Raw genomic sequence first — 13,752 nt, forward strand, 5'->3', positions numbered from 1 at the left:
AAAAAAAATCCCTCTTCTGATTGGTCAGTTTGATTTGTTAGTACGATCATCTTCAGCACTCGTGTCAAAAAAGTGACAGGAGGACAAAAAAAGAACCCTTCTAATTGGCCAGTTTAAATTGTTATCCAATCAGCTGAAGGAACAGAAATTCTGACAAAAGTGATACATCTAGGGCATCTGAACCCCCGCCATAAAAAAAAAAAAAAAAAACTATCCCTTTTGTTTGATCAGTTTGAGTTTTTAACACAATCATCTTCCATAGAGATTGTGCCAAAGGGACTATTGGACTTCACATTGACCAATTAGCTTGAGGCACAGAGGTTGTGCTAAAAGAGTGAGATATAAAGGGCATCTAGCAAGCAACAGAACAAGCTATTTCCTTATTGGCCAGTTGTTAGTATAAAGAACTTGTGGTAAGAGATAGTGCCAAAAAGAGTAACATCTACAGGGTAGGCCAGGTGCAACAAAATCTCTCTTCTCATTGGCCAGTTTGATTTGTTAATAAAACTACTTTATAGCACAATGATTGTGTCAAAAGAGGGATATCTTTAAGGCAACTGACATCAAACAGAATCCATCTCTCTTCTGATTTGCCAGTTGCTTCGGCAATGACCAATCAGTTTAAGGTACAGAGATTGTTGCAAGAGAAGGAGGAATACAGTGCACCTGACATGCTACAGAACAATCCCTCCTGAGTGGCCAGTTTGATTTGTTTGTACAATCGTCTTCAACAATTGCGTCAAAAGTGATACAAGGACATCCAACAAAACCATAAGCTTTGTGGTTGACCAGTTTAAATTGTTATCCAATCAGCTTGAGGAACAGAAATTGTGACAAAAGAGTAGCATCTAGAGAGGATCTGAAATGCACCATCATCTCCTTTCTGATTGGTCAGTTTGATTTGCTTACACAAGCAGCTTGAGGCAAAGAAAGTGTAGAGGGAGATCCAGACAACAGCTGACTTTTGGTTTGTAATTACATGTTTACAAACTGCACAAAACCAAACAAATATCTTTTCTACAAAAACATGTATTCTAAAGGAACATATACTTCGACAAGAGTCACTAATCGTTTCTCTTACCCAGTTACCTAGATTCACTCCTACAATGTTGACATAGTGATGAGCTGTGGGCTGACATTTATATACTGCATAGTGCAGCCCATACTTCGGAACTTTCCTAGTACTCAACAGGTCCTTTCCTCAAAACTTTGTTGCAACTTACCAGTTATTTTCCTGACACGTGACTGGTAACTTCAAAGGAAGTTCCAGGAAGTACCTGGTAAAGCAGGTACTCTTCTAAACTTACCAGGTAATTTTCAAAAGGTTACCTTTTCTTATCTTAAGTTCAAACAGTACCCCAGTCAAAATCACCTCATTATAACCTGCAGTTTCTGAAAGAAACTCCATAAATCCCAGGAGACAAACCAGCAAATTGCATCAAAAATTTACCAAAATAAGAGGAAAGTACTAAAAAATAACTGGTGCATTCTGCAAAGGTTTCAGGGAAAATAACCAGGGACGTTCTAGGAAAATTTAAGAATGTAATCTCTGAAGTTCTTGAAAGAAATATCTATATTCTGGAAAGGTATGGGCTGCATTATGTTGTGGTACCCATGGTTTCAGAGAGGCAATTTTTTGTTCAGATGGACCTTGTAAAAATAATCTGAAAAGAAGACAATGAGCAAGGACTCAGCTCAGAAACCTCAGAAGCTCTTTAATTTTGCAGCAAAATAAACTTAAAATACATTACGAGAAACAAAATTACTATATATATATATATATATATATATATATATATATATTCATCAGTTCTGCAGGAAATATTGTAGTCTTTCTCTGATAATAATAACAATAATATTAATAACAATAATTCATCTTTGACAATGAGGTCCCTGGACTTTGAATTATTTGGATGAAAATGCAATCATGTTGAATATGGACTCTTCATGCAATGAGTCTCATGAAAATCATGAAAATAAAAATCACTCAAACATACAAAGGCAGTTGTGACAACACAAAATGCTGCTCAGACTGCACAACTGCTGTCAAACAGTGGCCAAGGAAAAACTCTATTCCTAAAGGAATGAAAGACCAAATGTATTTTGTTTGGTGGCAATACCAATTTAATAACACTGTTAGAAACTTAGGGGTATTATTTGATCAGGAGTTTAAATTCAATGAACAAATCAACTCTGTGATCAAACCAAGTTTTTATTATCTGTAGTTTCTGGTCAAAGTTAAAGCTTTTTAAATTTGCCCTGAGTTGGAGAAGGCCATTTATGATTTTATTAGCTCTAGACTCGACTATTGTAACATACTTTACAAGTGTCTCTTAGTCTTTCCTTAAACGTCTTCAACTTGTCCAGAACACAGTTGCGGTCTTTTAACCAACACCTCTAGAAGTGAGCACCTCAACCATGTCCTATCCTCTTTACACTGGCTTCTTGTCGATTTAAGAATTGATTTTAAGCCTTTATTTCCTAGCTCTTAACGGTCTGGCTCCACCTTAATTATCTGAACTTTTACATCTTTCTGTACAGGGCTAATCTCCAAGGTCATTCCAAGGACGAGGCTTAAGAATTAGGGTGACCGGGCATTTTCAGTGGCAGCACCCCGACTTTGGAACCAACGCCCTAGACCTTCGCTCCACCACTTATTTTTTCAGGCAGGCTTTTAATACCAAGTAGCATAGTGGCATTTAAGTTATGATTATTATTTTCCTGTTGTCTGCTTTTTGGTTGCATGTTTTTTATGTTTTGTGATTTTCACTGTGATTTTGTGATCTTACTGTTAAGGGCTATGGTCACTTTAGTTGGTTGTTTTAAAACACTAGATAAATCAATAAATGAAATGAAATAGCAATACTGCTGTATGGCGTTAGGAATGGCATTGACGTAGTTTCCTTTATTAGAACCTGCTCAGAGGGGTTTCTGCGCCCTCCTGCAGGGCCGCTCCCCACGTGGAGAGTCTTTGGTCAGGCAAACACTATGCTTTCACAGAAAGTACAACCTGAACTCTTTGTCTGAGGACAAACTTCTGCTAAATCTTTTCCTTGACATTCTTCCTGGCTCCAAAGCGGTCATTTTCGCACTTCCTCTTTGCCAGTGTTCTTCGTCCGATCATTCACAGTCTCTTATTTTGCCTTTCTTCCATTGGTCAGTTTAAGAGGCTTGTGACAGTGGCAGTGACAAGTCTGCAGGTGAGAAGAGAGGCTATCTCTCTCTCTTTCTACTCTACATCACAGCTTGATGTCTTGGGACTCTAACATCTTTGCCAGGCTCTTCTTCACCCGGAGGGCCGTGAGGCGACAGGCTGGGTTGTGTGCCCAGCATTCTGACATCAGCTTCCCAATCTGCCGTAAACACTGAAGACACACACATCCGTTTCACATTAGAATACAGCAGATCATTAAAATAGAACAAATAAATGTAATTCTCATTCGGCTATAAAGGACTCCAGCTATACCTATACTAATTAACAACGTCTAGAAATCCTTAAATGTTTCCTTTTCTGCAACACCTTAATCTTATAATGAAAAAATAAGGAAAATTCAACTTTTAACTTGAGTACATCAATTCAGTTGGGCAACAAATTGCACATTAATAAATGACTGTTTAAAAAAATCCTGGTGTCCAAATTAACAACTCTTTTAACATATATTTTGTCTTCAAAATGGGAAAGACAAGAGAACATGACATTCAATTAAGAGTTGCAGCATTATTTTTAGTGTGAGATTATGCTAGAGTGCTAAGATAAATTGTTTTATGGCTTTTATACACTTCTTTACCAGAGGTGACAACAACTATGGAAAGAGATAGATATGTACATAATTCAGTTTTGAGGTATTAAATACAAACGTCAAAACCTTTGACTGCATAATATGTACACAGTTATGATGTACATTAAACACTTGTTTAGATAAACTGAAAGGAAGAAAAAAATCTCCCTCTAAGAAGAGATGTGGTGAAAAATGTTTAAATAGTAATAAATATTATTTATATCAGATAAAATCCTGGATCTGAAAATAAAATATTTCTGTTAGTTAGGTGGTGATGATTAGGCATAAATCTGATGAAGATTGTAGACAAATTTGTAATATAGTCTTTAAAGCCAATATATCTATAAAAAACATTTAAATACATGAAGTCATTTTATCCCTCGATAATAGATAATAGACTTAATAGAGATTAACCCTTACAATGAATCTTGTTTTTGGGTTTCAAAGCTTCCTAAAGTGGACTGTAGTATATCTAAATGTGGCAATCAAGTTTTACCATTAAGTGAACCTTCCCCCTGCTGTAAATGCTGAAGCTCAACAATCCAAACTGATCCACAGTGAGCATATGTTTGACTATTTCACTTCCTGGTTAACATTTTGTCCCATTCTGGGTGAATTGTAACCTTTCTAACTTTGCCTCAAGTTATTTGCACATGTACAAAAAGGCTATTTTCCTTATCAGGCTATGGTTGTAATCAGGTAAAGAGCATTCTGATTAGGCAAAATGATAACGGACTTAAGCAACTTTTTGAGATTTTTGTGCAAACCTGTGTGAACGTATGTTTAAAAAAATGACACCGCCCAAACTAGCACGAGGTCATAAAAACCATTTTGGGTCTGATTTGACTAAAATGTTAATTTTTTAAAACATTTCATCAATAAAATTGCTCTCAGATTCTCCAAACACAGAAAAAGCAGTTAAGCTCTATACTTTGGAAAAGCTAGCAAAAATAAATCAGTTAATTAAACACATTAAAAAACCAAAAAGAACGTCTCCCTCTTTGTCATGTTGACAGTGCTTTTTGGATATAGTTTAATGTGCAGCGTAGCTTTGTCAAGGCTCTGTTTTTCTGATTTGCCCCAGAACATGTCATGGCTTTACACTAAACATTTCAGCTATACTGAAAATACTGCTATACTTCAGTTTTTCAACATCAGCTTTTTAATTATTGTGGTATAGTCGGCTCTTTGATAGATCTTTATCATGACAAAGGTTTATAAATTTATAATACACTAAGTAACTTGTCATGTAATATGTTTTGTTTTTAAAACAGATCCTTCTCACTCCAAAAATGACATCTAAAATCCAATCTATGGGTCAATGTCATAAAACAACGTGCAATGTACCCCTTTGTAATACTTTTTAAATGTGCAATGTAGTCACATACTGTATTTTTATTTGAAATGCAATCAGCATCTTAAAACTAAGGTAATTGTCTGCAATTTCTTTGGCATGCCATTATGGGGACAGACTAAAGAAGCAAAATACAGATTGAAGAATAATAGTTTCATGTTACTATTGCTTTAAAGGCTTTATTGTAGCTGAAAACCAACATGCTGTAGTTTTAGTGCTTAAAAAAAATAAAAGGTTACGCAAAGGCACTTAAAACTTGGCGTCAAGGCTGAAAATCAAGCAATTTCTTTCTCTTAACTTCCAACTGATGTTAAGAGAGCAGGATGGAAATTTGTATTACTAAACTGGGGGCTGACAACTTACACTAATCAAACAAAATACCTCATTGTTGCTCCCAAGGTTTGGAATCGAAGGTCTTTTCTTCTTAATGCAGACAACCTCCCTCATATCTTCATATGAAGGGTCGGCTGGCACAAGGTCATGATAGGGGAGCTGGTACTCTTCAACAACACCTATAGGAAAATCCACAGGCATCGGTCGTCAATAACAATAAAACATCTAAATGTGTTCTGATGAAAGGTAAATACGTTGTTCTGACCTCCAGAGGTGCAACGGCGTGCCAGCTCCCAAAGAATGAGGCCAAAACTGTATATATCAGCCATAATGAAGGACTGGAAGGTGGTCCTGTTCAGGCTCTCGTCCAGCACTTCAGGTGGCATGTAGCGCTTGGTCCCAACCCGTAGGTTAGGAGGGATGTCTACCTCATTGGTGTCACTGAAAGGCACAATAAGAACACAAACATGCTTCAGGTTGGGCTTCTTCTCCCTTCCAATAAACGGCATCAAAACAACAGTTATGTTACTCCAAAAAGGCCTCCAGTACCTGTTAAACTTGACAGCAAGCCCGAGATCAGCTATACAGCAAAAACCGTTCTTTTTTACCAGGATGTTTTTGCTCTTTAGGTCTCGGTGCGCTATAGCAGGTTTTCCCTGTGTGCCGTAGATCTCTGTGTGCAGGTGGCAGAGGCCTGAGATGGAGGAATATGCCAGTTTCAAAAGAGCCCTGATGTCTAAGGTGTTGGACTGGAGGTAGTCGTACAGGGATCCGTTCTCATGGTAGTCTGTAATCAGGTAGAGCTGAGTCCACGAGCCAGTTCCTTTAATGTCGGATGCGATGAATCCTGCAGACAAGACAGGAGGAATGAGGGGCGGAAGAAATAAAACAAGCGATTTAACACCAGAAGCAAAACCTCTGGCTTCTGATGACCTACCCAGTATGTTGTCATGCCTCATCAGGAAGGTCTGATAGATTTCTGTTTCTCTGAACCAGCTCTCCTCCTCGGTTGTAAAAAAGACTTTGACAGCCACTCTCTCTCCTCTCCATTTCCCCATCCAGACTTCTCCATATCTGCCTTTTCCGATCTGTACAACCATATGAATCTGCTTGGCGATGGTCCGCTGAACCTTTGATCAAAGTAAAACACAAACCTTTTTTTACTGCTTCTTCCAAATAAATAAAATATTATTTATTGGTCACTTGCACCCAAAACAAGTTTTCAATTGCTTTTAAGCATATACTTGGCACACCCATGTGCCTACTTAACACAAGTGGCTGATTCAAACACTGTGTGTGCTTATGTTAGTCAAAATTTCTCTGACTAGCTTTTAACATATTGCATCAAATATTTAGTACATCTAATTTTAAGGTTCAAAGGGTATGAATAGTTTTACAAGGCACTATTTGTCCTTTAACATTTTTTTAGATTTCCTTTTATATTTATAGGACGTTAATATAATTTGTTTTGGAAACTATATTTTCTGTGATATTAGTGGTGGTGCAGTAGGAGGCTCTTAAATTTATATTTTATGATGCAATGGTTTCCAAATCATGCAAACAAGACTTTTTTTACAACTATGTTGCATCACCTCTTCCTAAAACAGCACTCAGGAATTAAACAGACCACTCATTGAATATTTCCATTTTCTTCCCAGATGAACAATTTCAGCATATGCTTAACATGTAGAGACATCTCATGATGTTATTTTCTTTCGTACCAGTAGAGGGAGTCCTGATCCGGACCCGGAGCCGGCGCTGCGGGAATGCTCTATCAGGTCGTTCAGAGTCTCTCCGGGAGGAATGTAGGTCTCATTCTGCTCAAGATCGATACTGTAGGGCGGTCGTGATGTCTGTTGCTTATATCTGCCAGGGAGAAGGGATGACGGGTTTGCATAAGTGTATAAGTGTTTGCATAAGTGAGCATGCTTTTTTTCATACCATTAGTGGACGAGATAAGTATTGTACCTGAAGTAGAAGAAGACAAGAATGACACACAACATGCTGCAAACTGTCACTGAAATAAACATCACTCTGTAGTGGATGCTGCTGTCCACATATTCTGAAAGAAACAAGAAAGATAAGTTGTGAGGATTTAATAAAAACAATTGATTGATTTAAATGAGCATGAAGGAGGATAGGTAAAATGGGAACTGATGAATGAATAATGACACTCTCTCTTATCAACTAGAGTATCTTTTTAATTGTCAGTGGCAGCGTTGAGCTACTCCCCTTCGATCCCCCTCGGTTTCACTCACACCCCCATAACACCACCCCACCAACACACACACACACTTTGACAGCCCATTATCGATCACATCCAACTCCTGAATCCCACGGATTGGGTGTCACAGTGACATCGCTGCAGAAATCCCAGAGGCCTGAAGCAGCTCTGGAGCTCTGGCCTTTCTGTCTCGGTGCTGTCAATCAAAGACGCACAAACTCAAGAGGCTTCAGATGCCTAATGGAAAACAAAAGCTAAAAGAGTTGAGGCATGATGTAAAATAATTAGTTACTCTGGTAAATCTAGAGGTACATCTAAAAAGAAAAAAATTGGAATATTGTGAAAGGTTCAACAGTTGTTACTCGTTTCAGAAAGTAAAACATTATATAGATACTCGAGGGATGGAGTGGAATATTTCAAGCCTTTATTTTGAGTAATTTTAATGATTATGGCTTACAAATAAAAACTGGAATATTAAATAAGGGAAGATGTTATTATATATTACCGTATTTTCCGCACTATAAGGCGCACCGGATTATAAGGCGCACCTTCAATGAATGGCCTATTTTTTCATATATAGGGCGCACCGGATTATAAGGCACATTGAATAGAAGCTACAGCAGTCAAACATTTGACTGGGGTTGCGTTATGCATCCACTAGATGGAGCTGTGCTAAAGAGAATGTCAACAAAACAGTCAGATAAGTCAGTCAGTCAAACTTTATTAATACACTACAAACCAGCGTTCTGATAACTCCATTCACTCTCATGGTAAGGTCTCCTCTACATAGAATTCTATTGAATAGAGCCAACCGCACGTTAGGAATGCATTGGAGTCTATGAAGTTGAAGTTGAAATCAAACGTTAGTTAAAACGTGAAAGGGAACTTTTCCCTGATTCAGTAAACACGTAAAAGAAACAATTTGATGCACTAAATCAAACGTTAGTACATTCACAATATAGTAGCGTTAACTGTTGAATTCTCTCGCTGCTGCTCTATTCCCATGTTCGACTGCGTAGCTTTGAGTTTGAACTCAGCATCGTAAGCGTGTCTCTTGAAAGGTGCAATTTTGGGGTCGTTATACACACACAAGTGGTGTTGGACTAGGAGTAAGCACAGTACAGGTGTTTACCGCTATTACTTCGGCGACGCCCCTGACTACGGTAGCCGTAATGCTGCAAGCGGTGCGGCTTTGTAGTTTACCAGTCGTACTGAAACATTTTGACAGAGCGCCGTGTACAACCAGTATGGATCAACCAATTAACCAATTGATCCATATATAAGGCGCTCCGGATTACAAGGCGCACTGTCATTTTTTGAGAAAATTAATGGTTTTTAAGTGCGCCTTATAGTGCGGAAAATACGGTATATATTTTGTTAGGCCCAGGAGGGGTCACAGCAGGAATCCCCATGTTGTCATGGGGATCCATGAACAAAACGTTGCTCCCAGTCGTACCTCTTTCTCTATCTACCTAGGAAAAATAAAGTCTCCTTAATAATATTTTAAGAAAATAATGGTGGTTTTTTAAAACAAGATTAAGAATTAATTGTCCAAAAATGTTATTGATTTGTAATTCAGCAAATCATTCTTTAAAATATTACTCTATTAAAAGAATGTTTGCCGACCCTTCTGATTTTGCACTGTGACTGGTTGTTTGAGCACATACCACTTGTTATCCTTAATTAGTTTGAAATTTAATTAGAACTCATTTCCAAACTCTTCAAAATAAACCTTGATTCTTTAACATAAATACCCCCACTGATCTGTCATATCATTGAATCATTTTACGTTGGTCCCCTTTTACCTTTATTTTTATGTACAGTAGTTCCTTAGCTTTCCTTATTCCTTTATTTTGCTTGGTAGTTTTAGTTGAATTGTTTCTAGCCTAATTTAATAGTTTGTGAATTGAAATATTTCAACTTGGGGGTGAATTGTTTTTGTTAATAAATTCTTAGATTTTGGAGGAAAGCTGTCTGTGTTTGTTACATATGTGTGCATGGTTTACTGTTACGAACGCCAGTTCTCAAATCACTCTTTCATCTGTTGTTTCATAATAACACACCATACTGGGCCGGTATTTATAGTACAATACTGGACAGACCGCAAGTTGTTTGGCTAATGATTCCTGATCCGGTGGTGTCCTGATTTGTTAGTCTGACAAAAATTCTATAATTTAACTTTATTGGTAATTTTGTTAACAATTGTTGAATGTAATTATTAACAGTTGCTAATAGACAAAAAGCCAACTGGATAAAAACTGCAAATGTGTCAAAAACTAGCATTACTTTAGAATCATTCTCCATTTATGTACAGCTAAGTTGACAAATCAGATACTCAATGTTTGCATTTGGGTGAAAATATAGTATTGGATGGATTTGCAAAAAGCAAAATGGTGAGTGTTTTTAACAAAGACAGAAAGAGAACAAATGTGTGTGTTGGTTTGCCATGGAGTGACAGATGGACATATACCTCACATCCATCCTGAGGCAAGAAACTCAAGCAGGCCCTGGGGAGCAGCTGTCCTTTTCATTACAGAGTGAGAAAACAAGCTAAGTCTGCACTCTCTGCTCCACCTGCCCCTCACCCCCCTGCTTCTCCAGAGCAGCAGGAGCCAATTCCCCTCCAGCAACACACTGTGGTTAGTAACAGTTTAAACTAGCAGTGTCCATCACCGACCCAGTGTGGCCCTGAGTTAAGCTGTTCTAAAAGCCACTCTTACCTTAAAGTGTGACAGGTTTCACTGTGCGAGATAAACTACCTGATGTGACGAGTGGAGGAAGCGTTGGATATAGGTGACTGTTGCAGTAGTCCTGATTCGTGCAACAATTGAGAGTCCTCCAGGAGCGTGTATCCTGTCAAAAACACAGAAAACTTATTTATTTGAACATTACAGGCAATTACCATAGAAGATGAATATTTACAACTACATCTATGATAAAAAAAAACAGTTAGCAGAAAGATAGCGCCTTGCAAAAGCACCTTTTCCAGATCTCCATTCATAGTTCTAAGATTTTTTTATATGAAAAATCTGAAATGTGTGGTCAATATTTTGTAGAAGCACCTTCTGCAGCAGTTCCAGCTCTTAGTCCTTACAGTATGTCTCTACCAGCCAGAGACACATTTATGCCCATGCAAAATGGGCAAAAAAGTTAAGGCCATTTCTGGTAAATAGTTCATGCTGCATGGAGAGTTTCTGTGAACAGTAATTTTTAAGTTATGCCACACTTTTTCAATTAGATGTAGGTCAGTGGCGGTTGATAATATGGGTCCTTTGGGCAAAAGAAGAAAAAGGGATACAAGAGTAAAAGAGAAACAAATATAACTCAAGTTGCGGCTTGAACAAGATGTTTAGCAGTTTGTTTGCATGTGTGGAGAATCCAGGTCCAGAAAGCAAAAAGCCTGTACAGAGATTAGTCCCAACCATTTAAATTTATATCTCCACAACATAGACAGGGACTAATCACCTGGTTAAGTGAAGAGGATGAAGGAAAACTAGGCAGTCTTTTCACTTTCTGGACCTGGATTCTCCACCCCTGGTCAATTGAGGTTCAGTGCCCGGAGCTTGCTGCTAATAGGATAGCCTTTATCTCAGAAGAGCACCTCGGAGTAAAGACAGCTGAATTTTACTGAAGTTTACCTTTAACTCAATTATGGACTATTTTGTGTTTGTCCATCACATTAAATCTCAGTGAAACACACATAAGTTTGGGTTTTTAATGTGATATATTTATGTGAAATGTTTAATGAGAATTAATACTTCTGCAAGGCACTGTAGTGTCCTCAAGATATCAGGTAGTGATAACGTGTAAAAGTATCAAGCTTGGGTCAGAATGTATTCTTCATCTCATGATGAGGAGTACGGACACATCAAAAACTTACTCTGCACTGAAAGTCAGATCCAACCAATGGCAAACAACCTGCGTTGTGCACAAAATGGCCGCCCTCCTCTTTTGTAACCATGGTGAAGCAGACACCATCAGTCCTGAAATCAATGCACACAAACCATTACCTGAACAATCAACAACTACAAGTATAGTTTACTCTAAATGTATAGTGATGGATGGAGGCAAATCACAATTAAACAAACTGGACACTTAATCTTTAAACTGTAAACATATAAAGGCAAAAAAGCTAATTTCATATTTATTATGACTGTAAAGTTTCCATAAAAAATGTTCAAATAATATCTAATTGATTAGTTTATTTTACTGTTTTATTTAACTTCTTTCATGAGAGGAATATTTGACAAGCTTCAGTCAAACTTTTTGCATAAATCGAGCAGTAGTGATGTAATTTTTATTTTATTTTACGTTATCTGTCACAAACAAAACTTTAAAATTGTTTTTTTTAATCTTTCTAACAATGGTGGACCGCTAATTTGAATGTAGCTAAAGCAAAACGTATGCAATGATCAAGTAATTGGATGCATTTACACTAATTACTTTGAAATTACATGTACTTAGTACTTAGTATAGAGTCATTTTGTATTTCCTGTGTGCGAGCATGAAGGCGTGTGTTCTCCAGCGTACATGCAGGTATTGTTGACAGATCCGTCAGGGCACTGAGGGTAGCACTTGCACAGTAGCATTTTCTTAGCTAACACTGTGGATATGCTGCTGCTCTCCTCCGCCGGCCGGTCTGATCCCACCTTCCAAACTCTCCTCTGTAACATGGTGTCCAACAGGTTGGCTGTTTAGGTGGAGAAAATATCACATTTAGTAAAATATCAGACTATAACGGACAGATTAACAGAGGTTATTTTGCTTTTGATGCCATATGTATGTTAGTGGCAACAGTTACAGTATGGTAAAACAACACTACACCCTTTTAAATAATATCATTGCTTAATAAATAACAGAATGTTCTAATCTATGTTGTGTGGCTTTGTACACTTCAAGTTAGATTTAAATGATTGTAGAACCTTATAATGACCAGATTATTTAGACATTAAAACACTTGGACTGACACAGGTGTTGGGACACCAGCCATGGGTTACAACATTAAAGGCCAGTAAGAACTTTTCTGGAACTTTCAAAATAAATCGCATTAACCTACTTCCAGCACAGCCAGGAACAAGAATAACAGCAGACTTCCCCTGACGTCACTGTACGCATAAAAACCCCACTTTTGCAACAGACAGACCTCTTCCACGCAGGTCCCCAGCGGAACTGGACGGAGGGAGGGACACAATGTCTCTTTGCTGGTAAATAGACATAATTCTTCAAACTGGATCCAAGAGTGTCATACGATCATGCAATCATATGCACTAAGTTAAGTAGGAATGAATTGCTGTTTTTGTATCCGGTATTCATTCATGTGATTATCTGCTCAGCACATGTGCTCAGTTTGTGTTCTGTGTCTGTGTTTTTAAAGTTAAGACAAACTTTATTTAAAAGTTTATGTGATTTATTAGTGGTATTTTAAAGGTATGTGTTTGATTCTGAGGATAAGCTACAAGCTTCTTTTGTTAGCTCCAACCGCTAACAGCTGAGAACACAGGCTTGCCTACTAAAAGTCAGCTAAAGGTCATTTACCCAGAAAGGTTGTTAGTTTTCAATCTAGGAAATAATATTTCCCTAAATATTATTCTTCTAAACTTGAGTAAACACCATTAATACCCATTTATCTAAAAGGTTTGGTTCTTATTCAAAATAATATTTTCTTAAATATTATTTTAATATTTCCTTAATAGGTTTCCATAAATATTATTTTAATATATAAAGGCAGCTAATTAAACACGGTGGCACAGTTGGTAGCACTGTTGCCTTGCAGCAAGAAGGTCCTGGGTTCGATTCCTGGCCTGGGGTCTTTCTGCATGGAGTTTGCATGTTCTCCCCGTGCATGCGTGGGTTCTCACCGGGTACTCCGGCTTCCTCCCACAGTCCAAAGACATGCCTGTTAGGTTAATTGGTCACTCTAAAATTGACCTTAGGTGTATGAATGAGTGTGTGCTTGGTTGTTTGTGTGTTGCCCTGCGATGGACTGGCGACCTGTCCAGGGTGTACCCCGCCTCTCGCCCATAGACTGCTGGAGATAGGCACCAGCTCCCCCGCGACCCACT

At 38.0% G+C, this 13,752-nt stretch overlaps 1 protein-coding gene across 3 annotated transcripts in view; it reads right to left on the reverse strand.

Moving 5' to 3' along the window:
- Nucleotides 1-1,695: 1,695 nt before the first annotated feature.
- bmpr1bb (bone morphogenetic protein receptor, type IBb) overlaps nucleotides 1,696-13,752 on the reverse strand; it is a 72,233-nt gene continuing 60,176 nt past the window's right edge. For 2 of the 3 annotated variants that reach the window (XM_047373587.1, XM_047373588.1), the window contains exons 4-12: nucleotides 12,221-12,380; nucleotides 11,571-11,673; nucleotides 10,450-10,543; nucleotides 7,435-7,528; nucleotides 7,188-7,332; nucleotides 6,016-6,596; nucleotides 5,732-5,907; nucleotides 5,515-5,645; nucleotides 1,696-3,365 (exon numbers count right to left, since the gene is read on the reverse strand). In XM_047373587.1, the coding sequence (XP_047229543.1) occupies nucleotides 3,240-3,365; nucleotides 5,515-5,645; nucleotides 5,732-5,907; nucleotides 6,016-6,596; nucleotides 7,188-7,332; nucleotides 7,435-7,528; nucleotides 10,450-10,543; nucleotides 11,571-11,673; nucleotides 12,221-12,380 (1,610 nt within the window). In that variant the 3' untranslated portion in view covers nucleotides 1,696-3,239. The remainder of the gene's footprint in view (nucleotides 3,366-5,514; nucleotides 5,646-5,731; nucleotides 5,908-6,015; nucleotides 6,597-7,187; nucleotides 7,333-7,434; nucleotides 7,529-10,449; nucleotides 10,544-11,570; nucleotides 11,674-12,220; nucleotides 12,381-13,752) is intronic. The other variant, XM_047373589.1, reaches the window with a different exon arrangement.

Source organism: Girardinichthys multiradiatus, chromosome 8 (assembly GCF_021462225.1).
Source record: "Girardinichthys multiradiatus isolate DD_20200921_A chromosome 8, DD_fGirMul_XY1, whole genome shotgun sequence".
NCBI classification, from domain to species: Eukaryota; Metazoa; Chordata; class Actinopteri; order Cyprinodontiformes; family Goodeidae; genus Girardinichthys; species Girardinichthys multiradiatus.